Source organism: Formica exsecta, unplaced genomic scaffold (genome assembly GCF_003651465.1).
Source record: "Formica exsecta isolate Colony F162 unplaced genomic scaffold, ASM365146v1 scaffold282, whole genome shotgun sequence".
Classification (NCBI taxonomy): Eukaryota; Metazoa; Arthropoda; class Insecta; order Hymenoptera; family Formicidae; genus Formica; species Formica exsecta.
The window spans coordinates 31,235-57,695 of record NW_021850084.1 but is presented as its reverse complement, the minus strand read 5'-3'; the positions used below and the strand labels follow the sequence as shown (position 1 = coordinate 57,695).

At 32.2% G+C, this 26,461-nt stretch overlaps 4 protein-coding genes across 12 annotated transcripts in view; 3 read left to right on the top strand and 1 right to left on the bottom strand.

Moving 5' to 3' along the window:
• LOC115237244 (retinoblastoma-like protein 1) overlaps positions 1-6,946 on the bottom strand; it is a 9,752-nt gene extending 2,806 nt beyond the window's left edge. The window contains exons 1-9 of one of the 5 annotated variants that reach the window (XM_029810173.1): positions 6,569-6,946; positions 5,517-6,048; positions 5,114-5,410; positions 4,523-4,585; positions 4,199-4,293; positions 3,884-4,100; positions 1,515-1,678; positions 995-1,434; positions 1-615 (exon numbers count right to left, since the gene is read on the bottom strand). In XM_029810173.1, coding sequence (XP_029666033.1) covers positions 1-615; positions 995-1,434; positions 1,515-1,678; positions 3,884-4,100; positions 4,199-4,293; positions 4,523-4,585; positions 5,114-5,410; positions 5,517-6,048; positions 6,569-6,706 — 2,561 coding nt within the window. In that variant the 5' untranslated portion in view covers positions 6,707-6,946. Of the gene's footprint in view, positions 616-994; positions 1,435-1,514; positions 1,896-1,993; positions 2,089-2,317; positions 2,381-2,910; positions 3,208-3,313; positions 3,860-3,883; positions 4,101-4,198; positions 4,294-4,522; positions 4,586-5,113; positions 5,411-5,516; positions 6,049-6,258; positions 6,523-6,568 lie in introns of those variants that run through there. The other 4 variants (XM_029810176.1, XM_029810174.1, XM_029810175.1 and 1 more) reach the window with 4 other exon arrangements.
• A 3,190-nt stretch (positions 6,947-10,136) lies between these two features.
• LOC115237245 (leukocyte elastase inhibitor-like) lies at positions 10,137-20,731 on the top strand. 3 transcript variants are annotated; one of them, XM_029810180.1, is made up of 8 exons: positions 10,137-10,295; positions 10,429-10,936; positions 17,052-17,390; positions 17,733-18,068; positions 18,377-18,633; positions 18,742-18,871; positions 19,170-19,468; positions 19,589-20,731. In XM_029810180.1, exons 3-8 carry the CDS (start codon positions 17,064-17,066, stop codon positions 20,181-20,183), a joined length of 1,944 nt encoding a protein of 647 aa, XP_029666040.1. In that variant the 5' UTR covers positions 10,137-10,295; positions 10,429-10,936; positions 17,052-17,063; the 3' UTR covers positions 20,184-20,731. The 3 variants fall into 3 exon arrangements, with proteins under 3 accessions (XP_029666040.1, XP_029666038.1, XP_029666039.1); XM_029810179.1 differs by having other exon boundaries at positions 10,138-10,295; positions 19,170-19,588; positions 19,661-20,731; XM_029810178.1 differs by having other exon boundaries at positions 19,170-20,731.
• Positions 20,732-21,122: 391 nt separating this feature from the next.
• LOC115237246 (leukocyte elastase inhibitor-like) lies at positions 21,123-24,803 on the top strand. Of its 3 annotated transcripts, none has more exons than XM_029810183.1 (6): positions 21,123-21,478; positions 21,807-22,142; positions 22,453-22,709; positions 22,818-22,947; positions 23,246-23,544; positions 23,665-24,803. In XM_029810183.1, exons 1-6 carry the CDS (start codon positions 21,152-21,154, stop codon positions 24,257-24,259), a joined length of 1,944 nt encoding a protein of 647 aa, XP_029666043.1. In that variant the 5' UTR covers positions 21,123-21,151; the 3' UTR covers positions 24,260-24,803. The 3 variants fall into 3 exon arrangements, with proteins under 3 accessions (XP_029666043.1, XP_029666042.1, XP_029666041.1); XM_029810182.1 differs by having other exon boundaries at positions 23,246-23,664; positions 23,737-24,803; XM_029810181.1 differs by having other exon boundaries at positions 23,246-24,803.
• Positions 24,804-24,916: 113 nt separating this feature from the next.
• On the top strand, positions 24,917-26,235 carry LOC115237250 (U1 small nuclear ribonucleoprotein C). The gene has a single exon (XM_029810189.1). It carries the CDS (start codon positions 25,449-25,451, stop codon positions 25,974-25,976), a length of 528 nt encoding a protein of 175 aa, XP_029666049.1. The 5' UTR covers positions 24,917-25,448; the 3' UTR covers positions 25,977-26,235.
• The last annotated feature ends 226 nt before the right edge of the window (positions 26,236-26,461 follow it).

Here is a 26,461-nt window from a genome sequence, read left to right as displayed (position 1 = left end):
TCCGATCTCTCGTTACTACTACTTGCTGTCGGATCTCCGTCATTAGAAACTTTTTTTATAAGCACCGATCTATATATATGTGACTCTGCCTGCGGCTGGAGACGATAACAGCGCATAATTTCGGTAAATGAGTTCTTTTCCATCTTCACGAGTTTACATATCACATAAATTGCACACATTAAGATTTGATCGAGATGTCGATCCTTCATTAGCTCAGTACGCTCTTTGATGGAATATTCAAAAATCGTCCATATCTTCTTCTTATCGGTGTCTGATATTTCCAACGAATTGCACAAATCTTGCATGCGAACGCATGCAAGATTGTAAAACTTTCGAAAGAATAACGCCACAGAACCTGTTCTCCTCGGTCTAGCTATATCTCTATTCGTTCCTTGTATAGCTTGTATAGTGGGATTATTCGAGGCTGATGTACCTGACGCTCTCGAAACGGCAGCTTGATCGGGTACCAAAAGTATTCTTTGGCTATCTAATAACATTCCTCTATTAGAAGATAATACACTTTGCCCGACTCTTAAAACGCTTTGACCGGTAACTCTAGTCTCAGGGAATAATCGCTTCTTTGCTATACCGGATGCTGCGATAGGAGACTGAAATCTAAACACAATACACAACATATATATATATACATACATATATATCTTCCTTGACGAAGAATTAATTAAATAAACAATAATGATGATATAAACTTGATTTTTATAATACTTCTAATTATTTTGCAAATAGATTAATTTTCAAAGAAAACAAAATTTAATAATTGTTATTATAATGTATTATTATGTAGTATTATTATATATAAAGCGATTACAATTATATATATATTCTCAAATTTATTAAATGACTTTCAAAACACAATTAATAAATAATTTTTTTTATAGATCATAAATGTATATTCATACAATTCTAAATTCTGAAAAAAAACTTGAAACTTTTTAACTATATTTCTTATCCTTTTAGTTGACTGAATATGTTATACCTTTCCGAAGCGGACGAAATCGGACTCTGTTGAACGTCATGATGAGTACGATCCCGATCTAGAGCAATCCGTCTTAACACGGGTTGACCAGGTGCATTTGGATCGACAGTTTCCAAAGTGCCAGGTAAGGAAACTTCCTCGCAACTTGGCACATCTTCCGGTAAGGATTCGATCGTTTGCCAAAGAGGGCTGTCGCTTCGCCAAGCCAGAGACTCTAGAATCTTTTCCTCGATCTGATTCAAGTGCTTGACAACGTCTCGTGACAATTGATCCTCGGCTCTTACTATAATTTCTATAACTTTATAAAAATAGTATGCATCTAGATTTAAAGCCTTTAATATCCATGGAAATTTTTTGTCATTACTCTTGTACGAATAAATAACTATCTCAAGACAACAGGCAAACAGGCACTGAATGAAGACTTCATTCAGAAGGAGATTCTGTAACAGACAAATATTAATATATAAACATATACAGCTGTAATAATTTCTCGATATATTCGCAATTTATATCAACTTACAGTTATATCGTCATTCGGTTTTTTACGCTTTTCGTCATTTAAAATCATTTCTAGTAACTTGTAGAATAGGGTTTGTCCCATGACAAGACGTTTCCTTCCAAAGTCGGATGTCGAAACATCATTTACATTGTTATTGTAATTTGCACAAAATTGGTCACCAATCTGTTGAACTTTTGTCTCAACTGAAGATTTAACATCTTGAGAACAATTGTTCAACATTTGTAATAGGCCTTCGCTTGGAGTAGATTGCCCAGCTATCAGAGCTTGCAATTTAATGACACTTTGAGTTGCTGTTGTCACTGGTGTTATATTAGACATATCCTTTGATCGAAGATATTTACGGTTAGTCAATGGTGTAGCAGGTACTAGATACTGTATATGCTATAAAAAAAATCAAAAGTTAGCAATACACATTATACTTAGAAAAATGCATTACATTTTTTAGATAAAATAGAAATAGTATTTTTCTTAAAACTTACCCCAGCATGCTGTTCCCTTTTCATCTGCAATCTTTCATGAAAATCGTCAATGTTTATTTGCGTAGGGGAACCAATGTTTTCATTAGCATCATGGCCTGAAACAAATTATATATTAATATTAATAGAATTAGCATTTGTAATTTAATTTAAAAAAAAATTAAAAATTAGAAAATCGCATTTTTGTTTGAAATTGCAAACTTTTTGTTTAAAAACTGTGGAATTAATATGACCCCAAAAAATTAGTTTGATTAATCACTCAAATAAAAGTACTTAAAATTTTTAAAAATTTTAAAATTACATGTTTAGCAAATTGGACATGCTTACTAGTATCTTGGCCAGATATATCCAAATTTGATATGATGCTCAAATTTACTCTCCTCCAATCCGCTACAAAGCACAGTCACGACAAAGCAGAGACACAAATTTGTTTTAAAAGAAAAAATACAATAACTTAAAATAGATAAATTACTAGGAACATTCCTTTTTTTTAACTTTTCTTTTTTTCAACTAGAAACATTATCAATCTACAAATTCAGATAGCTTCATTATCAAAAAAGGTATAAATTATGTATTATATGTACATTATAAGAGCAACTAATATTTATAATAAAACAAAATTTTTATTAAAAAGAGAAAAAAGAGAAAAAATATAAAATATAATTTACGTGAAAATTTAGCATGACTAAAATTGCAAATAATTATTAATCACACAGCATATAGGTTTTAACTATTTACATAAATATTTACAAAAGCGATATAAAAGCTAGTACAGGACATGCAAGCTTATAGTAATGCATGTATTCTTCATATATATGTGTTTCTTAATCATCTTATATAATTTGTGTGTGTGTGTGTGCGTGTAATATTGATATACAAAGAAATAATTTTTTAATGATTATTATAAATAACAATTTTACCTAAGAAAATTCTTTCATCAAAGTCTCCAACGCTCAACACACGCTGCTCGTAAGCCTTATTAACAGCTTTATTGTTGCCATCAAAGTTCAGTGCCTCTAATATTCCAGAGAAGTTTGATTGATCACCACGTAGGATCTTCTCGTTAAACAGCTTGTTTATATAATTTTTCATGCAATATTCCTTTATAACTTTAGCCTCAACAGGGATTGCTTCATGACGCTCACACAATAAGCTAACAATGCAGTCTGCTGTTTGCGGTGGAGTATAGTTTTCATCATTGAAATTTGCTGGCAAGCCTATAAGTCAGAAAAATAAAATATATGTAGATATGTAAAATTTTCTTGCTGTATCATAAAATATAATTCATGTGTCTATTCTAAAACTAACTTAACAAATACTTACCAGGAAAGTTAGGATTCAGTAAATCTTTTCTGTTAGATAACAGAGCGTTGCTATATATAAGATCGCAGCAGACCAATAAAAGATGGTAAGAATTAACAAGATCGTCCGAGATATCAGGAATTGCACCTTTTATGCATATAAATAGTGTCCAACAGAATTCAAAGACTCTGGTAGGTGTGCAGGGTACTGCTTTATGTCTTCTAGATCTAGGCGGTCTAGAGATATCCTCTCTTGGATCCTTGAATATATCGGTAAATATCGGCTGGTACTTTTTAAATATGACCATAGACACTGAGAAATTTGCTTCTAGCTTTTGTATCTTGGTACGAAAGTCCTGCGGCATATTAGCCATATCCGCCCATGACTTGCTCTTTGTAAAGAATTGTATCAATGGAAGATTACACAATTGCAAGAGGCGTGTTAGCGATACACAATTGCCTTCCACATTAGCACCTGTTCTCCCAACTGTAGGTGTGGAGGACTTTCTACAAGCTACATACAATGCACATCCTATCCAATGTAACTGATCACCCTAGAAAAAAAGAAAAAAAAGTTTTTTAGACCGATGATGTTGAACTTTTGTCTCAACTGAAGATTTAACATCTTGAGAACAATTGTTCAACATTTGTAATAGGCCTTCGCTTGGAGTAGATTGCCCAGCTATCAGAGCTTGCAATTTAATGACACTTTGAGTTGCTGTTGTCACTGGTGTTATATTAGACATATCCTTTGATCGAAGATATTTACGGTTAGTCAATGGTGTAGCAGGTACTAGATACTGTATATGCTATAAAAAAAATCAAAAGTTAGCAATACACATTATACTTAGAAAAATGCATTACATTTTTTAGATAAAATAGAAATAGTATTTTTCTTAAAACTTACCCCAGCATGCTGTTCCCTTTTCATCTGCAATCTTTCATGAAAATCGTCAATGTTTATTTGCGTAGGGGAACCAATGTTTTCATTAGCATCATGGCCTGAAACAAATTATATATTAATATTAATAGAATTAGCATTTGTAATTTAATTTAAAAAAAAATTAAAAATTAGAAAATCGCATTTTTGTTTGAAATTGCAAACTTTTTGTTTAAAAACTGTGGAATTAATATGACCCCAAAAAATTAGTTTGATTAATCACTCAAATAAAAGTACTTAAAATTTTTAAAAATTTTAAAATTACATGTTTAGCAAATTGGACATGCTTACTAGTATCTTGGCCAGATATATCCAAATTTGATATGATGCTCAAATTTACTCTCCTCCAATCCGCTACAAAGCACAGTCACGACAAAGCAGAGACACAAATTTGTTTTAAAAGAAAAAATACAATAACTTAAAATAGATAAATTACTAGGAACATTCCTTTTTTTTAACTTTTCTTTTTTTCAACTAGAAACATTATCAATCTACAAATTCAGATAGCTTCATTATCAAAAAAGGTATAAATTATGTATTATATGTACATTATAAGAGCAACTAATATTTATAATAAAACAAAATTTTTATTAAAAAGAGAAAAAATAGAAAAAATATAAAATATAATTTACGTGAAAATTTAGCATGACTAAAATTGCAAATAATTATTAATCACACAGCATATAGGTTTTAACTATTTACATAAATATTTACAAAAGCGATATAAAAGCTAGTACAGGACATGCAAGCTTATAGTAATGCATGTATTCTTCATATATATGTGTTTCTTAATCATCTTATATAATTTGTGTGTGTGTGTGTGCGTGTAATATTGATATACAAAGAAATAATTTTTTAATGATTATTAAATAACAATTTTACCTAAGAAAATTCTTTCATCAAAGTCTCCAACGCTCAACACACGCTGCTCGTAAGCCTTATTAACAGCTTTATTGTTGCCATCAAAGTTCAGTGCCTCTAATATTCCAGAGAAGTTTGATTGATCACCACGTAGGATCTTCTCGTTAAACAGCTTGTTTATATAATTTTTCATGCAATATTCCTTTATAACTTTAGCCTCAACAGGGATTGCTTCATGACGCTCACACAATAAGCTAACAATGCAGTCTGCTGTTTGCGGTGGAGTATAGTTTTCATCATTGAAATTTGCTGGCAAGCCTATAAGTCAGAAAAATAAAATATATGTAGATATGTAAAATTTTCTTGCTGTATCATAAAATATAATTCATGTGTCTATTCTAAAACTAACTTAACAAATACTTACCAGGAAAGTTAGGATTCAGTAAATCTTTTCTGTTAGATAACAGAGCGTTGCTATATATAAGATCGCAGCAGACCAATAAAAGATGGTAAGAATTAACAAGATCGTCCGAGATATCAGGAATTGCACCTTTTATGCATATAAATAGTGTCCAACAGAATTCAAAGACTCTGGTAGGTGTGCAGGGTACTGCTTTATGTCTTCTAGATCTAGGCGGTCTAGAGATATCCTCTCTTGGATCCTTGAATATATCGGTAAATATCGGCTGGTACTTTTTAAATATGACCATAGACACTGAGAAATTTGCTTCTAGCTTTTGTATCTTGGTACGAAAGTCCTGCGGCATATTAGCCATATCCGCCCATGACTTGCTCTTTGTAAAGAATTGTATCAATGGAAGATTACACAATTGCAAGAGGCGTGTTAGCGATACACAATTGCCTTCCACATTAGCACCTGTTCTCCCAACTGTAGGTGTGGAGGACTTTCTACAAGCTACATACAATGCACATCCTATCCAATGTAACTGATCACCCTAGAAAAAAAGAAAAAAAAAGTTTTTTAGACTGATGAAATATATTAACATATTATTACGGAACAAAGCAAGAGGAAAAGAATTGTCATTATTATTAAAAAATTAATAAGATTCTCCAAGTTACTGTTTAAAGTAAAAAATTTTGAAATATTAGAATTTATATATATATATATGACAATATTTACAATTAAAAATATATAAAAGTATTACAAAAAGAAAAATTGCCAATGAACATCTTTAACACAATCCTCTGAGATTAACGCGTCAGATTTTTATCAATTGCGTTTTAAATAAATCCTCGCAAATGCGTAGTATAGAGAATCACTCGAAATTAACCACTTCCTCTCTTTCTTTCTCGCGCGGAACATCGATGATTCAAAGTAGTTGTATTATCGCCATCCGAGTGTGTCGCGAAACATTGTATCGTTTCGGCGCTTCGTACAGTCAGATAATCGTATAATAAACGCATTTTAATTGTCGTGCCGAGAGATCAGTAGTTTATTATTAGGGTAAATGCCACCTCGAGAGTGTAGTTCTGTCGGATAGTTTCGTAGGATCTCCAGGCCTCGGACGCGGCGGTCGCGTCCATATTCAGCTTCTGGCAGAGATCCTGGTGCTGACTATACGTCGAATCCTCGATATCGTCCGACTGCCCCATCTTCCGCGCCGTAATTTCCAGCCAAGGAGAGCTCAGACGAGAAACCGCGGGGAAAACTCTCTTATACCGCCATACAAAAACTTCGCTCCGCCGTGTCGTCGAGGTTGCCGCGGGGGCTTGGCGGGAAACGACACGAGCGCCGACATCTTTGCCATGTTGGCGGGAAACGTAGTAGTAGGTAGTAGTGTGGCATCGCTAATAGTGCGCTCGCCTACCGCGAGCGAGCGTTCGCGGCGAGAAGGATTTTAATTTCCTCTCCTTCCGGCAGTGTTGTTAATTATTGTTATAACATTTTCGAATGAAACAGGTTTGATCGATCCAAAATTGATTAATATAAGATCATTGCCAATAAAGGAATTCATAATAAAATAATGATTAATTGATCCGGGATGGATTAAAATCCGTTCATTAGCGTTCAAAAACGCTATTAGACGGGCCAGGTTTTTTGTGCACGTGTGACATAACGTCAATGACGTTTACAGTCACGTGTATGTGACGGGCGTCTCAGTTTTGGCGGGAAGACGAGTTTAGCTACGTAAATAAATAGATAAATAAATATAATTTGTGAATATTACATTTTGTTTTACGTTCTTAATTAATTTCTCAAAATTTTAAAAATAACTTTTGAAAAGGATTAAAGGGGGGCCCACACAGGATTTTATTTCATTTATCAACTACTTTATTGATACCACATTCAATGCGCATGCGCGAAGAAACCTGGCTCGTCTAACATTGGATGCATTCCGTTTCATGCATAATGCGCATGATGCGTTACTTATCCTTGTTTAACATTCAGTGAACAACAAGGATAAGTAATGCATCATGCGCATTGTGCATGAAACGGAACGCAGCCATTGTCTTCCGGTTGTGCGATGAAAAGAATTCGAGAGACCAATGCCTCGGTTAGGTTAGGTTATACGATCTGTTAATTCACGCGTTCTATCCTTCTGCATTTTGTGTTGCGTTTAATTTTAATTGATATAGCCCTGATATTATCGTTTCCTTTGATACTTTTTATTTTATTTTCCATGGCAAGTACACAATGAGTACCTCCTACTGCGCCGAATTATATAGGCGATTGAGTCATTGAACTTTATACATATTAAAGTGAACTTTCAAGGGTAGAGGGAAATGACCCAATTCGTAGAAAAGGATACATACATGTTGGGTGAATCGCTATCTTTGTCAGAGATTCGCTGATTGGTCCATAATATTTAGTATCATAGCCAAAAACATTGACTTTATACTAGATATATATTTTACAAATTGAAAGAAGAATAAATAATTCGCAACTATTTTCACTATACTATTTAAATTCTGGCCCTGATTTTTTTCTACAGGATAGTATAGGAAAGTCCTGATAAAGCTCACTGGGTTGAGCGCGACTCGTGCTATCGCGCATGCGTAGGATTTGTCCCGCCATTTGGAAACATCAGCTGTTCATTTCGATAGAGCGCTATCAGTCTTTGATAATATTGAAAAATCATTAATATATTTTTATTTGTATATACATTTTCATTCGTATACGATATATAGTATTAATTAAAACAGAATATAATTTTAATATGGTATAGAGACGTGTAATAATTCCTGCGTGATGAAATTTGTCCGACAATTAAGCGCGCATTCTTTCGCTTAAGCACATCAGTTAATTACACAATTACTACACGTTTGTAGAGATTAAAAAGAGTCGGTGAGTGCGTTTATTTAATTTTATTTATTTAATGTAATGAAAAACTTTTATTAAAGCATTCGATTGTATAGTTCGTTTTCTTAAGTGTACTGAGGAGTCCCAACCTATATTAGTTCCGGTCCACAGTCTTTCCGGTTTTCCATGTCTATTTAATATTCCTAAAATTTATATCAAAACATACGTCTAATGAAATGTTTACATATTTTATTTCTATTGACCGCTTCTAATAATAAAAGCGTTCTTTTCAATGATTTTATCATAGAGATAAGATTAATATAATTCTGGAGTGATCTTTATCTCTCATCGGACAATTTGGTTTTGTTGCCGGGCGCGCATTTCAGAATTTAGAACAGAAGCCATTGGTTTCATAAAGTTAATTTAATTTTCTCAACAATATAAATATGATATTTTTATAAAGACACAAACACACACACAGCGATTTTATGAGAAATATTTATAAAATTATATATATGTGTGTGTCTTTTGTTATACATTTAATATACAAAAATTAAGAAATTGATAGACAAATTTTTATTACATTTTTCCATCTAAAAGGACATACAAAAGACATATCTACACAATACATACACATATGTATTAGAATAATACACCTGAAAAAGAAATTGATCTATCTAATATTGACTTATATCAAATTGTAATATATTTAGACGTATATATAAAACGTCGATTTTTATTTTAGAGGAAATCATTGGAAAGAGATCATTTTTCATTGCGACTTCTTTATATATCCAATATTTAAAAGAGATCATAATTAGTTTTTATAATAAAAATTAATTTTTTTAATTAATTCTTTTTCCAATAAATTGATATTTTTATATGAAAGGTAGATGTACTCCGATGAATCTCGTTTATCTATAACGCGTTACGTGTAACAAAAATATGTCGCTCATTGTTAATTCCGGTTCTGACAAAGGCAAACTTTTCGGTCTATTCAGGAAGACATAAATGAGCGGAAACGAGAGTACAATAAAGCGCGCTGACACAGAACCATAAATTTTTGTTTGCCATATCATGCGTAATAATTACGCGAGACACTCATCGTATGATACATATAATCAACCAAGCGTAATCTATACAAAATAAATAATTGAAATGTGTGACTCAAAGATGCAATGTATGATGAAAATAACTCTAATAATCATTATTCCGCAAAAATATTTTACCGCGAATCGGTGCATATCTTATTTAATTTTCAAATTTTCTTATTTTTTTCAAAAACGATACAATATGATTGATAAGCGACATTAAAACAGTTACAAATTAAAATAATTTAACTAAATTATTAGATCGTGTTTCAATGAGCAGACAATATTTTTGAAAATGTTCTTAAAAATTTTTGAAAAATATTTTTATAAACATTAAAATAGTGGATTGAGGCCCTTTTTAATCATTAAAAAAATATTTATATTAACATTTGCTATTTCAAACGAATATTTCAAAATAAATAATTAATAAACATTAAATAAATATTTTTACGATCAATTGTACAACGTACAATTAATGAACAATAAATATTCAAAATTCATTTAAAAAATATTGTCTGCTCATTGGGATATTAATCGCGACTATACTCGATCAGCTATTCGGCTGAATACTTATCTCATCCGAGCAGTTTATATTTGCGGACAATAGTCTGTATCCCGTATGATGTATTCTATGTTATCATCTGTTATGATATTACGATCTAACATTTAACATATGGTTTGCAGGAAAACTGGTTTCTGTCGCAAGTACACGTAACACATCCCGATGATAAATGTTCCTCGTGCGCCCTCATTGTGCCTTTACCAGGGTGCCTGCATGAATCTAAAGTAGATCGAACATTATGCAAGACGATGATCGATATAAAAGTATAAGGTGATCTCAAAGAGAGTGGTGAGTTATAATATGCATCCAGTTTATCCCAAATTTATCCTATTTATGAGCACGTTATTCTCACTTCAAGATATTTTCACTAGCGTCTTGTACGCAAAATCATTTTTTTCTTTAACTGTTATAATTATTCCAGGACACTTTTATATAAACAAAAGTCAGCGGAAGGAAAATATCGTGTAAACTATGCTTAAAGCGTAAGCGAGATTGGTGAGTCACAGTGTCGTCGAGCCTCCAGTTATGTCGTGGTATTCGCGCCACGCTCGCATCTCTCTCCGCATCTTTCTACGACTCTGCGCTATTATCGTCAGCCTGGGTACCAATAAAAGAGATCGACGAGACCGGTGCCCGGTTAGTATTCGCGTGTCTCACGCGACACGTGTCACGAGTAAAGCTTGTTCGACGGCAATTTAAAACGTAGAGATAAAGAGCTTCATTTCCAAAGCCAATTTCCGAGATAATTGTCATGTCCATATGACATTCGGCATTCACAACGTGAATAATAGATTGAACTTGACCCATATCTAGAGGACATTGAAACGTCGTAGTGTCCTGCGTCCAAGCGGTAAATCGATCGAGAAAATCGTACAGATCGAGGACATTTCGAGGACTTCACGAGGATTGTATTGTCGCGCTTTCTCCAGGTGGGTGTCAATCATCACTTAACTGTATTCTCTCTTGCCTTGAAAAGAGTATTATTGTCGAAAAATATCGAGAATGGATTTTTACCGACGTAGATACATGTTTATATATAAATAAAACTCCAGTTTTGTTGATTTAAAAGAAATAATGAGATTAAATACGATAGAAATGCTCTATCTTAATTAATTATATTAATATAACGTTAATTATATATTAATGCTATGAAATGTTTCTGAAATATAAGGACTTTAGATTATATATATATTTAATTTCATTCTTAAAATAATTTTGTATCAAATTTATTGGCATAAAAACATTAATAGAATGAGTAGTGATGAAATATTAGTGATGAAAACAGTAATTAAATATATCTTTATAAATTGTATTAATTAATATTATTGTATATATTCTTCGTGAGAAAGATTTTACGCAGCGCGGGTCCTTTCTCTCTAAAATAATTAATTCAATAATAACATCAGTACGCTCAGAATAATATCAATTAGGCAGGAAAACTGGCAGATAAGAGCCAAGGCGGGGGTATTGGTACACGAACTTATTATTATTAAGTTTTATTAATAAAAGTGCATTAAATCCGAAATGTACATTTTTGAAATTTTAATAAAATTTGACAATAATAAATTTGTGCACCAATACTCGCGCCTTGGTTTTTATCTGCCGGTTTTGTCACTTAATAGTTAATTTAATTATCCCTCTTCTGTTAATCAATTATGAGTTGTCGTAATCTGTAATTATAAATACATTATCTTTTTATACATGAATTGCGAAGATTTTATAATTACTGAGGTAATTATTTTGAATTTCATAATTAGTGCCAAATTTCATAATAATTAATAATTACCATCGACCGTATTTAATGAAAAGCGTTTCTTTTGAGAATTGATGATGACATATAGTCTTATTTCATATTATTATTATTTATTTAGCGTGTCATACAAATTGAAGAAGATATAAAAAGTGCAATATGTGATAAGCTATTTATGCTGACTTTACTTTCACATATGACCTTCGGGATAAGATCAAATCCTGTTTAAAAGCGACGTTTTGATAACTAAGAGTAGTAGATATTTTTTAAAATGAATTTTGATTATTATAAAGTAAGAGAACTATGAAGTAACAGTTATAGTTATAATAAAATAAAAATGGAGAAAAAATCGGATAAAATAAATATATCGCAAATTTAATCGAAAAATTTAGTTTCCAAATGCTAATTCTTATGTCATTAATAGCCCCTTCATTTTGAACTTGATGCACGTTGAGATGGACTGTTGATTATAATTGACTGCTCTATAATTAAGTAACGTAGTTTTTTAATTAAAATGATTAATTAATTAATGATTATTATTGAAAAATTCTAGAGTAAAGTTCCTTAGAAAAATAGCTAAAATGAAAATAATTGGCTCATTGAACTTGGTTTGTAAAATAAATAAATAAATAAAAATGTCTAATCTTTATGACAAAGGATTGAAGCCGGTGTAATTTTAGTGAGTTTTCAATTTTCAACGTTTATACGGAAAAAAATTATGATAAATATTGCGTTTTATATATTAACGAACGAGCATAAAGATTATAATTGCATACATTTAATATCCAAAAATTGTATCAATAGCACAATCGATGGTTGTTTTATGATTTATTTTTACAATTATCGTGAATTCTATTGTTTTTTTTTTTATTATAACATGAGATTTATGAGATTTCATGACACGCAGAAAATATATGTCATTGGATAATGTACATATTATCTAGTTACGCGATGGGAAATACATATAAACATCAACACAACTGTCAGATAAGCGCGAAAAAAAAAACGGGTTCGACCGATTGAACATAATTGTGGAAATAGCTCATCATTATTTGACTTCAAGCTTCAAGGCGGGAATTCCAGCTATCAAAAACGTCACTGTTCATATATACTGCATCACATATACTACATCGTATGTTATCACATATACTACATCGTATGTTATCTGAAAACAGTAATTAAATATATCTTTATAAATTGTATTAATTAATATTATTGTATATATTCTTCGTGAGAAAGATTTTACGCAGCGCGGGTCCTTTCTCTCTAAAATAATTAATTCAATAATAACATCAGTACGCTCAGAATAATATCAATTAGGCAGGAAAACTGGCAGATAAGAGCCAAGGCGGGGGTATTGGTACACGAACTTATTATTATTAAGTTTTATTAATAAAAGTGCATTAAATCCGAAATGTACATTTTTGAAATTTTAATAAAATTTGACAATAATAAATTTGTGCACCAATACTCGCGCCTTGGTTTTTATCTGCCGGTTTTGTCACTTAATAGTTAATTTAATTATCCCTCTTCTGTTAATCAATTATGAGTTGTCGTAATCTGTAATTATAAATACATTATCTTTTTATACATGAATTGCGAAGATTTTATAATTACTGAGGTAATTATTTTGAATTTCATAATTAGTGCCAAATTTCATAATAATTAATAATTACCATCGACCGTATTTAATGAAAAGCGTTTCTTTTGAGAATTGATGATGACATATAGTCTTATTTCATATTATTATTATTTATTTAGCGTGTCATACAAATTGAAGAAGATATAAAAAGTGCAATATGTGATAAGCTATTTATGCTGACTTTACTTTCACATATGACCTTCGGGATAAGATCAAATCCTGTTTAAAAGCGACGTTTTGATAACTAAGAGTAGTAGATATTTTTTAAAATGAATTTTGATTATTATAAAGTAAGAGAACTATGAAGTAACAGTTATAGTTATAATAAAATAAAAATGGAGAAAAAATCGGATAAAATAAATATATCGCAAATTTAATCGAAAAATTTAGTTTCCAAATGCTAATTCTTATGTCATTAATAGCCCCTTCATTTTGAACTTGATGCACGTTGAGATGGACTGTTGATTATAATTGACTGCTCTATAATTAAGTAACGTAGTTTTTTAATTAAAATGATTAATTAATTAATGATTATTATTGAAAAATTCTAGAGTAAAGTTCCTTAGAAAAATAGCTAAAATGAAAATAATTGGCTCATTGAACTTGGTTTGTAAAATAAATAAATAAATAAAAATGTCTAATCTTTATGACAAAGGATTGAAGCCGGTGTAATTTTAGTGAGTTTTCAATTTTCAACGTTTATACGGAAAAAAATTATGATAAATATTGCGTTTTATATATTAACGAACGAGCATAAAGATTATAATTGCATACATTTAATATCCAAAAATTGTATCAATAGCACAATCGATGGTTGTTTTATGATTTATTTTTACAATTATCGTGAATTCTATTGTTTTTTTTTTTATTATAACATGAGATTTATGAGATTTCATGACACGCAGAAAATATATGTCATTGGATAATGTACATATTATCTAGTTACGCGATGGGAAATACATATAAACATCAACACAACTGTCAGATAAGCGCGAAAAAAAAAACGGGTTCGACCGATTGAACATAATTGTGGAAATAGCTCATCATTATTTGACTTCAAGCTTCAAGGCGGGAATTCCAGCTATCAAAAACGTCACTGTTCATATATACTGCATCACATATACTACATCGTATGTTATCACATATACTACATCGTATGTTATCACATATACTACATCAGCATAACATTCGATAAAATGCATTGCTACGAAAGATATCGGGAAACTTAGTTTTGATTATTTTATTTTATTATATATGTGCAGGGTTTTTCCTTTAAACATTGTTCCTTTTTTTCAGTTACAAATTTCTTAATCATTGATCTTTTGCTTTAGCAAAAATTTCCTTAAAGAGATTATCTTTTACTGAAATTTATTAACATGCGATATTAAATACCCTTGTAATTGATGTTTAAATAAATAATTCTGTTAGAAGATCATATTTAAAAATTATACAAAGAATAAAATGTTCTTGCTCACATAATTTTTATTTTAAATATCTTCGTTTTGCTTAATTTACGTAAATCGTAAATTTTTGTTAAGGTATGTAATCGTCTTCAACTTAATAATAAAAAGGAAAAATTATAAATAAAGATAAAATAGCAATTTTTTCGGACATCATATATAGTATCTATGATCTTAAAAATCATTCGTATTAGGATATTTTCATATTAGAGTATTCTTATCGGGGATCAAAAGATATCTTGGGGAAGTGGCTTAAAAAAGACCGCATAGAACGTTTTTATGCAGTTGAACCCTAATCTATGGTACGTGTCTGCCACTCCCTTGGGAATTTCCAACGATGTTATATGTGATGCTTTTACAATCGCGTCTTTCAGATAATGTCTTAGATGTCTACTGACGTACCCAAAGGCGTTGGGTTATTCCTAGCACATAGCTGCATTGTTCCAATGTTAACGAGTACAACAGAAGTATTGTAAATTCATTGATGGTTGACATTGACATTGATTCATTATACGTTCCAGACAAAGGGACATCTTGTCTGAAAAAATATTCAATGCAAAAATACTCGAAAACAGAATATTATCCCAATGAATACAATTCCTTTTTTTTTTTTAAATTAATTCGGATATCTTTTTTACTTTGGAAAACAGTTTTTTCTATTGTAATGTATTTATATATTATTCCGAAATATTTATTTCTATAAATTATTTTTAATTTGTTTTTCTTTTTACAATATTTGTTGGAGTAAATTATATAAAACATGGACGAATCGTATATTTTCTAAGCAGCCTAATCAATGTTAGAATATGTTTGCGGCTGTTTTTCAATAATCGTGATTACTAGATACGATAAATACGATAGATTACGACAGAATAAATAGTTTTACGTTGAACGCTAGATGAATGATTGTTAAACTATTAGCGTGATGGACACTGAATAAAATTAGATATTCATTTTCTTGTGGTTGCGCTTGGTATGCACTTAAGATTATACCTCATCAATTATACAGAATATGTAACTTATCTAATGTTCTTTCTGTTGTAAACTTTAAGACAAATTTTTGGAAATCACTTTCATTATTTCTTAGCAAAAATTAATCCCCTGTTCTTACTGCTTAATAAATTTTTAATATTAAAATGTTAAATATTTATTCCGAAGCATCTTATATATTTCAATCTAAGATATTTAAAAACAATTTGAAATTACGTTTTAAAAATATTATTAGACATAAAAATTCGATCGAATGGATTAGAAAAAATAAATGACTAACTTAAATATAAAAGTAATAAATTAAATTAAAAATAAATAATAAATTAATAAATTAATAAATTAATAAATAATAAATAAATCAATGAAGATGTTTATCAGTCTGTTAACATGATACATTGAATGCGAGCTTTTTGCGCATATTTCCTGTTTGTAGATATATCTATCAAAGTATGTTTCCTGACTGGTTTTGTCTCATTAGTCTCATCTATCTTTATAATTAGCGGAATGCGTCTGGCATAATTGATTATGATATCCTAAATCAATGATATTTTGAATGTCACTTATTGTTAGAAATGCGAAAAAGCATATATATTTTATACACAACGATACAACAATAATACATTTTTGTTTTGAGCCTCTTTTATAATCACCGACCATATATTCGTTATTCTTGGCGATATATTATAATATCATTGGCAACGATATGAAATATCATTGTTATCGCATTTGCAAATAATAATGATATAATGGCATTTATCGTTCGCTTACACGTGTATAGGATGTGAGCAATTATGTGAACTATATGTCATTAGGTGTTATTATATTTACGAGATTCCCCTACGTTAATTGTTTGCAATGAATGCAAACTGTATATTCATAGTTCCAAGCTAGTAATTCTCTCTTTCTAATTCCGCTATCGCTGTCTTTTAAAAAGAAAGACATATATATTAAATAGTTTTAATGACTTACTACGAAATTATCTAATCGTCTTATCGAATCATTTGAATCTATATAAGATGCAAAAAGACGAATAAAAAGCAATACAGAAAAATTAAAAAATTTTAAACCAATTCCTCTGATATCGCGCGAAGATTAATTAATATTTTCATAATGTGTTACAGAATATATTTTTATCAATTTCTTTTTTTATTTATCATCCTTTTAGAAAATCAATATTACAAACACCTGTACCTTTCTTGTAGATACTCGAAAGCATGGCAGGAACGTGGTTGATGTTTGGTCTTCTGGTGTTGGCTGGTGGTCAGATCGTCTATCCGGATCAATACCAGAGGATGACAGTTGGCACGAATCGTGCACCTGCCCTAGGATCGCAACCTGCTAATTATCCTGCATTGCAAACAGTCAGCAATAGTCAGTCAGTTCAGATCAAACAATTCAATCAAGAGTCCGCTCCGCGATACGGCGTTGCGATTCCAGAAACGGCACAGATTAATTCTACAACTCGACTACCTTTTTATCCCTCAGTAAATCCGACACCTAATCCGACAGTTAATCCATTATTGGAAAATTGGGATAATCATGTAAGTTTTTATCAGTTTGTTATTTGCATGTTATTTTTGCATGCGCAGCAATAACAATTCGTTGTGAAAATAAAATTAATTGTAAATTTTTATGAATTACATTTTAAAGGATATACAATCTGCAGAAATAACACCGTCACGCTCTAAATAAGATTGCAAAAACATTTAATCGAGAGAGAGAGAGAGAGAGAGAGAGAAAGACATTATGCTTCTTTTAAAAAATTTTCTCATATATTGTTCTTTGAAAATATTAATTAAAGAAACAAATAATTATATGTTCGTTTTCCATTGATTCTGAAACATTTGTGTAAAAATACATTGTCGATGTATCGTTGATTTCAGGTGAACAATATTATAGCTAGAGGGATCATGAAGTTCTCTTTGGATTTGAATAAAGCGATATACAATACTAAAGGCACATCAGTGGCTAATCAACGTGAAAACGTCATTTTTTCTCCACTTAGTGTTGCTGTTGCATTATCGTTAGTATTGTTGGGTTCCGCTGGCAGGACTTTTGACGAAGTATCGCGGGTGCTCGGTTTGGAATCAGGTGTTGACATATCTCAACACTCGGAAATAGTTCATCAAACGTTTGGCCAATTGCTGAACTTCGCGAACTATAGAATTGAGGGAAGCAATAAGCCGCGCGTAGATTCCGCCAGTGGTGTTTTCGTTCAGGTACACATTCAATGTTTTATTTCTATTATATTGGATAATTATATAAAAATTTATACCCAGTGTAATGAAATATCAAAATCAAATCCATTATCTAAATCTATAAAAAATATCTTTATCTCAATATATCTCAAGCACATATATTTATATACACACATGAAATATTAATGATATTCAAATTACAAATGATTGAATATGGAAGATTTTTTGTAAATTAAAATTCAAGCATGCAAATATAGATAACAAAATTCTTCATTTAATTCTAAAATGTTATTTTAATAAATTTAATGAATTTTTAATTCCTGTTTTAGGAGAGATATCCGATTCGTCCTGAATTTCGCGCGATTAGCATGAACGTGTATAAGAGCGAAGTAATAAATTTAGATTTTGAAAGAAAAGGCAAAGAAGCTGAAGACGTAATAAACAATTGGGTAAAGGAACGGACGATGGGAAAGATCGATGGTATATTGAACAGTGTACCAGATCCAACGACCATGGTGATTCTGTTATCGGCGCTCTACTTCAAAGGAGAATGGAATCAACATTTCTTAGAAGGCATGACACAGAAGTAAGATATTTCTATTTATTTTTATTTCTATTTATTTGGACCGATGGCGATCGAGAAAACGATTCTGTCTTCAATTTTTTAAATAATATATTATATTTTCTGCTGCAGAAAAGAATTCTTCGTTGAACCGAATGACACGATCGGGGTAGATATGATGTACAATGGCGGTAATTTCCCCTTTTACGAAGACAAAACATTAGGCGTTAAAATATTGGCTCTACCCTATAAAGGCTTAGAGGTAATAAGTGAAAATAATATTAATATACCTGAGAATGTTAATTATATATACTGCTGTCCTAATTTGATATCGAGATATCTTTGATTAAGATTTCAAGATGTTTCTTTAGATAATGTGCACTATCGAGATACTTTTTTAAAAATTATATTTTGATTTGTTTATTTTCTACTCTTATTTTTAAAAAAACTATTTTTCACTAATAAGATAAAGTCTAAATTTTAATACCTTTTTACATTATTTTTAATAAATTAATAACTAAATAGTTCTATAATTCATGAAGATTTTTTTTCGTTTCTAGATGTCGATGTACGTGCTTCTGCCGAAAGTCGAAGGAGCCACTGCTTTAAAGAGTTTCCAGGATCAACTAACAGTTGAGACTATTGAAAACCTAATAAGTAATCTCAAGAATCAAACCTGTATCATCGGTTTTCCTCGAATGAAACTCTCGAGTACGTTGAGTTTGAATAGCGCGCTACAAAGTTTGGGTTTACGCTCGTTATTTGATGCGAAAGCTGCGGATTTAAGTCTCTTGTCGAGTGGATACGGTCAAAATACGGCAACTGCGCCGATTTTACATATGCCACCGCACATTTCACGGCAAGTCTCTCCAGAACAATTGTCGAGTAAAACCAACGAATATCTTATCTTTTCACGGAATAATTTTGGGGATAACAATAATCAGAGTGTGAGTAACGGTGCGAGAGCAAATTTTTTCAGGTACGACGATAAAGAACGCGGCTATAATATTGAGCAATGGAACACAGGATTTCATATTCAAAAAATTCGTAGAGCACGTCGCAACGTTTTGAACGAAAAACAACGCAACGTCACGCCATCGCGAACGATGTATGTCACGGAGAACGATGGCCTCGAGAAAGTCACGCCGAAGATCAGTCACGAAAATACGAGATACGTGAGTTTAGAGGAGAACAAATATCGTTTCCAAAACGCTGAGAAGAAAACGAAGAACAGAAAGAGACGGCAGAGCCGACCCATAGACGAGAACTTCTTGAGATTCATGCAAAGTAAGAATTTCCCGTCTTACGGTCTAGATAATCTCCGAAACAGCGCGAATCTCGTGAATCCGGGTTTATTCGCCGATGAGGTACTACACAAGGTGGAGATGGATGTGACGGAAAAAGGAACGGAGGCCGCAGCGACGACCGGGATACTTTTACGGCGAGACGGCAATCAAAAGAAACTGATTGCCAATCGACCTTTCCTCTTTTTCATCAGACACGACCCCACGAAGCTTGTTCTCTTCTGGGGAACGGTTAATGCGCCAGTTCCGAACTACGCCGTTGTCAGATGAGATGAGCTATAAATGTTCTGCGTAAATATATAGAGTTTATTTTCTAGAGTCTATTTATGTATTCGTTTCGTGATTATTCGAACAAATGCGATTATTATTTCTTTTTTTTGTATTGCTTGATTTTCGCATAATCTTATCGTCTCGCATCGAGTATTGCGTTGCAACATCACATTCCGTTTTATCATCTATTGTTCTATCTTACATACGTAACGGGCGCCCATATGTTATCGCGTCATATATTATTGATATTTTAAGATAATATTACATCTTCAATATATTCTTAATATTACTCAAATGAAAGAGTAAGATTTAGCGTGGATGATGTAAAGGTGATCGAAATACTACTTTTGAAAAGAGATAAAAAATATTAATAATTTCAAGTTTATAGGATTTCGGATGAATGTCCAACGTTACCATAGTGCCTTATTTAATTATAACAAAGTACAATTATCAGATTTTAAGCTTTATTTGACACTATAATACAGTCTTATTTTGCTAGATATGATTTATTTTGTATTTTTCCAATAATAAAAATAATTTTTCTTTAATTCCTTTTTTCCTTACTCTTATCTAAACTTAATTACACATTACATATGATACTCTTATAGTGTTTCATAAAGACACTATAAGCATATAAAAAAAAATGATCTACCAAAATAAACATAAATAAAAAAATATAATTGTTGCATCAATGCGTATATACGTATCAGATTTTATTGCAATTAATTCATTAAAATTGAACGCTAATAAAATCCATATTTTTTATTCTACAAAGTATTCTATTTATTTGTTAGACGAATAAACGAGATTCTAATATAAAACTCGCATCAAGTTATCGCGCGAAGATTAACTAATATTTTCATAATGTGTTACAGAATATATTTTTATCAATTTCTTTTTTTATTTATCATCCTTTTAGAAAATCAATATTACAAACACCTGTACCTTTCTTGTAGATACTCGAAAGCATGGCAGGAACGTGGTTGATGTTTGGTCTTCTGGTGTTGGCTGGTGGTCAGATCGTCTATCCGGATCAATACCAGAGGATGACAGTTGGCACGAATCGTGCACCTGCCCTAGGATCGCAACCTGCTAATTATCCTGCATTGCAAACAGTCAGCAATAGTCAGTCAGTTCAGATCAAACAATTCAATCAAGAGTCCGCTCCGCGATACGGCGTTGCGATTCCAGAAACGGCACAGATTAATTCTACAACTCAACTACCTTTTTATCCCTCAGTAAATCCGACACCTAATCCGACAGTTAATCCATTATTGGAAAATTGGGATAATCATGTAAGTTTTTATCAGTTTGTTATTTGCATGTTATTTTTGCATGCGCAGCAATAACAATTCGTTGTGAAAATAAAATTAATTGTAAATTTTTATGAATTACATTTTAAAGGATATACAATCTGCAGAAATAACACCGTCACGCTCTAAATAAGATTGCAAAAATTTAATCGAGAGAGAGAGAGAAAGACATTATGCTTCTTTTAAAAAATTTTCTCATATATTGTTCTTTGAAAATATTAATTAAAGAAACAAATAATTATATGTTCGTTTTCCATTGATTCTGAAACATTTGTGTAAAAATACATTGTCGATGTATCGTTGATTTCAGGTGAACAATATTATAGCTAGAGGGATCATGAAGTTCTCTTTGGACTTGAATAAAGCGATATACAATACTAAAGGCACATCAGTGGCTAATCAACGTGAAAACGTCATTTTTTCTCCACTTAGTGTTGCTGTTGCATTATCGTTAGTATTGTTGGGTTCCGCTGGCAGGACTTTTGACGAAGTATCGCGGGTGCTCGGTTTGGAATCAGGTGTTGACATATCTCAACACTCGGAAATAGTTCATCAAACGTTTGGCCAATTGCTGGACTTCGCGAACTATAGAATTGAGGGAAGCAATAAGCCGCGCGTAGATTCCGCCAGTGGTGTTTTCGTTCAGGTACACATTCAATGTTTTATTTCTATTATATTGGATAATTATATAAAAATTTATACCCAGTGTAATGAAATATCAAAATCAAATCCATTATCTCTAAATCTATAAAAAATATCTTTATCTCAATATATCTCAAGCACATATATTTATATACACACATGAAATATTAATGATATTCAAATTACAAATGATTGAATATGGAAGATTTTTTGTAAATTAAAATTCAAGCATGCAAATATAGATAACAAAATTCTTCATTTAATTCTAAAATGTTATTTTAATAAATTTAATGAATTTTTAATTCCTGTTTTAGGAGAGATATCCGATTCGTCCTGAATTTCGCGCGATTAGCATGAACGTGTATAAGAGCGAAGTAATAAATTTAGATTTTGAAAGAAAAGGCAAAGAAGCTGAAGACGTAATAAACAATTGGGTAAAGGAACGGACGATGGGAAAGATCGATGGTATATTGAACAGTGTACCAGATCCAACGACCATGGTGATTCTGTTATCGGCGCTCTACTTCAAAGGAGAATGGAATCAACATTTCTTAGAAGGCATGACACAGAAGTAAGATATTTCTATTTATTTTTATTTCTATTTATTTGGACCGATGGCGATCGAGAAAACGATTCTGTCTTCAATTTTTTAAATAATATATTATATTTTCTGCTGCAGAAAAGAATTCTTCGTTGAACCGAATGACACGATCGGGGTAGATATGATGTACAATGGCGGTAATTTCCCCTTTTACGAAGACAAAACATTAGGCGTTAAAATATTGGCTCTACCCTATAAAGGCTTAGAGGTAATAAGTGAAAATAATATTAATATACCTGAGAATGTTAATTATATATACTGCTGTCCTAATTTGATATCGAGATATCTTTGATTAAGATTTCAAGATGTTTCTTTAGATAATGTGCACTATCGAGATACTTTTTTAAAAATTATATTTTGATTTGTTTATTTTCTACTCTTATTTTAAAAAAAACTATTTTTCACTAATAAGATAAAGTCTAAATTTTAATACCTTTTTACATTATTTTTAATAAATTAATAACTAAATAGTTCTATAATTCATGAAGATTTTTTTTCGTTTCTAGATGTCGATGTACGTGCTTCTGCCGAAAGTCGAAGGAGCCACTGCTTTAAAGAGTTTCCAGGATCAACTAACAGTTGAGACTATTGAAAACCTAATAAGTAATCTCAAGAATCAAACCTGTATCATCGGTTTTCCTCGAATGAAACTCTCGAGTACGTTGAGTTTGAATAGCGCGCTACAAAGTTTGGGTTTACGCTCGTTATTTGATGCGAAAGCTGCGGATTTAAGTCTCTTGTCGAGTGGATACGGTCAAAATACGGCAACTGCGCCGATTTTACATATGCCACCGCACATTTCACGGCAAGTCTCTCCAGAACAATTGTCGAGTAAAACCAACGAATATCTTATCTTTTCACGGAATAATTTTGGGGATAACAATAATCAGAGTGTGAGTAACGGTGCGAGAGCAAATTTTTTCAGGTACGACGATAAAGAACGCGGCTATAATATTGAGCAATGGAACACAGGATTTCATATTCAAAAAATTCGTAGAGCACGTCGCAACGTTTTGAACGAAAAACAACGCAACGTCACGCCATCGCGAACGATGTATGTCACGGAGAACGATGGCCTCGAGAAAGTCACGCCGAAGATCAGTCACGAAAATACGAGATACGTGAGTTTAGAGGAGAACAAATATCGTTTCCAAAACGCTGAGAAGAAAACGAAGAACAGAAAGAGACGGCAGAGCCGACCCATAGACGAGAACTTCTTGAGATTCATGCAAAGTAAGAATTTCCCGTCTTACGGTCTAGATAATCTCCGAAACAGCGCGAATCTCGTGAATCCGGGTTTATTCGCCGATGAGGTACTACACAAGGTGGAGATGGATGTGACGGAAAAAGGAACGGAGGCCGCAGCGACGACCGGGATACTTTTACGGCGAGACGGCAATCAAAAGAAACTGATTGCCAATCGACCTTTCCTCTTTTTCATCAGACACGACCCCACGAAGCTTGTTCTCTTCTGGGGAACGGTTAATGCGCCAGTTCCGAACTACGCCGTTGTCAGATGAGATGAGCTATAAATGTTCTGCGTAAATATATAGAGTTTATTTTCTAGAGTCTATTTATGTATTCGTTTCGTGATTATTCGAACAAATGCGATTATTATTTCTTTTTTTTGTATTGCTTGATTTTCGCATAATCTTATCGTCTCGCATCGAGTATTGCGTTGCAACATCACATTCCGTTTTATCATCTATTGTTCTATCTTACATACGTAACGGGCGCCCATATGTTATCGCGTCATATATTATTGATATTTTAAGATAATATTACATCTTCAATATATTCTTAATATTACTCAAATGAAAGAGTAAGATTTAGCGTGGATGATGTAAAGGTGATCGAAATACTACTTTTGAAAAGAGATAAAAAATATTAATAATTTCAAGTTTATAGGATTTCGGATGAATGTCCAACGTTACCATAGTGCCTTATTTAATTATAACAAAGTACAATTATCAGATTTTAAGCTTTATTTGACACTATAATACAGTCTTATTTTGCTAGATATGATTTATTTTGTATTTTTCCAATAATAAAAATAATTTTTCTTTAATTCCTTTTTTCCTTACTCTTATCTAAACTTAATTACACATTACATATGATACTCTTATAGTGTTTCATAAAGACACTATAAGCATATAAAAAAAAATGATCTACCAAAATAAACATAAATAAAAAAATATAATTGTTGCATCAATGCGTATATACGTATCAGATTTTATTGCAATTAATTCATTAAAATTGAACGCTAATAAAATCCATATTTTTTATTCTACAAAGTATTCTATTTATTTGTTAGACGAATAAACGAGATTCTAATATAAAACTCGCATCAAGTTAAATTTTCAAACCCCCGGTTAATTGTTACTAACCGTAACTTAGGGAATAAAAAATTCCTATATCGCATAGTTATTTCTATTTGAAATATTCGACAAACCTACAACAATTTATGAAAAGAAAAAAAAAACGTTTGCAACTCTGGTTGGCTGTCGCGCCCAATTATAGACCAATCCGATATACAGATTTTATCGCTTCCATTGTAAACTGTCAATGAGCCACTGCCGGTAGTGTATACGTATAACCTAAAAAATGCTACAAGATTCTATCGCTTAATCAGTGATTGTAATAGAAAATAGCGCCGAGAAAATCAGTCAGCCGTAACAAAATTCAACGAGTCTATTGAGAGACGCACCGATGCCGAAATACTATTGCGACTATTGTGACACTTACTTGACGCATGATTCGCCGAGCGTACGCAAGACCCATTGCCAGGGTCGCAAGCACAAGGATAACGTGAAGTACTTCTATCAAAAATGGATGGAGGAGCAGGCCCAGCATCTGATCGATGCGACAACGGCCGCCTTTAAAGCCGGTAAGATCGCCTCCAATCCATTCGCGGCTAACAAGGGTGCGGCGATACCACCGCCGCCGAATCTCGGCTCCAGCCTTGGCTCACGATCCGGAGTACCGCCGCAAGGACCTCCGGGAATGATGCCACCACCCGGTATGCATCCAGCTGGTCCCATGGGACCGGGAGGCCCGATGATGATGGGACCGCATGGACCGATGCCACCTCCTATGATGGGTATGAGGCCACCTATGATGGGACCGATGGGGCCAATGGGTCCTATGATGGGTCCTATAGGCCCTATGGGACACATGAGACCACCGATGAACGGACCGCCACCTCCTATGGTAGGCCCACCACCAATGAAGAAATAACAGCCAGAGGATTTTTATCTCTTATGTGTTATGTGTAACACAACAGTGTTGTGGATACGACTGACTCGATTGAGCTTTGATTGCGTGTGGTCACTAGAATGGTCTTATGCAGACAAAGATGTGTGCACACACGTTGTATATTTAAGAATTCTGTACAAACTAAAACTAATTCTGTGACTACAAAATTTGGAAACATTTTGATGTATGTTACAATGACTTGTGTGTTCTCTGCCAAAAGTAAATGTAACACTATCGCAGCAATATCTATATATTTTACTCTATCATTTATTATTCCTTGACACAAAATAGAATTCCTAGAACACAAATATGAAGCATATGCAGTTCTAAATCTTTGATTTTTCAAATTGGCAAATTTTAAATTATTCTGCTGAAAAAAGTATGTGTACATATAAGACTACATAAAGTTTAGTCATAAGTAAATCAAATAATTTTGAGATCTCAAACTTAATGTATGTGTATCGGCA

Coding starts and splice junctions, on each gene's coding strand:
- LOC115237245 (XM_029810178.1), top strand. CDS start 17,064: ATGGCAGGAACGTGGTTGATGTTTGGTCTTCTGGTGTTGGCTGGTGGT. Junction 17,391..17,732: donor TGGAAAATTGGGATAATCAT/GTAAGTTTTTAT, acceptor CGTTGATTTCAG/GTGAACAATATTATAGCTAG. Junction 18,069..18,376: donor CCAGTGGTGTTTTCGTTCAG/GTACACATTCAA, acceptor TTCCTGTTTTAG/GAGAGATATCCGATTCGTCC.
- LOC115237246 (XM_029810181.1), top strand. CDS start 21,152: ATGGCAGGAACGTGGTTGATGTTTGGTCTTCTGGTGTTGGCTGGTGGT. Junction 22,710..22,817: donor TTAGAAGGCATGACACAGAA/GTAAGATATTTC, acceptor TTTCTGCTGCAG/AAAAGAATTCTTCGTTGAAC. Junction 22,948..23,245: donor TACCCTATAAAGGCTTAGAG/GTAATAAGTGAA, acceptor TTTCGTTTCTAG/ATGTCGATGTACGTGCTTCT.
- LOC115237250 (XM_029810189.1), top strand. CDS start 25,449: ATGCCGAAATACTATTGCGACTATTGTGACACTTACTTGACGCATGAT.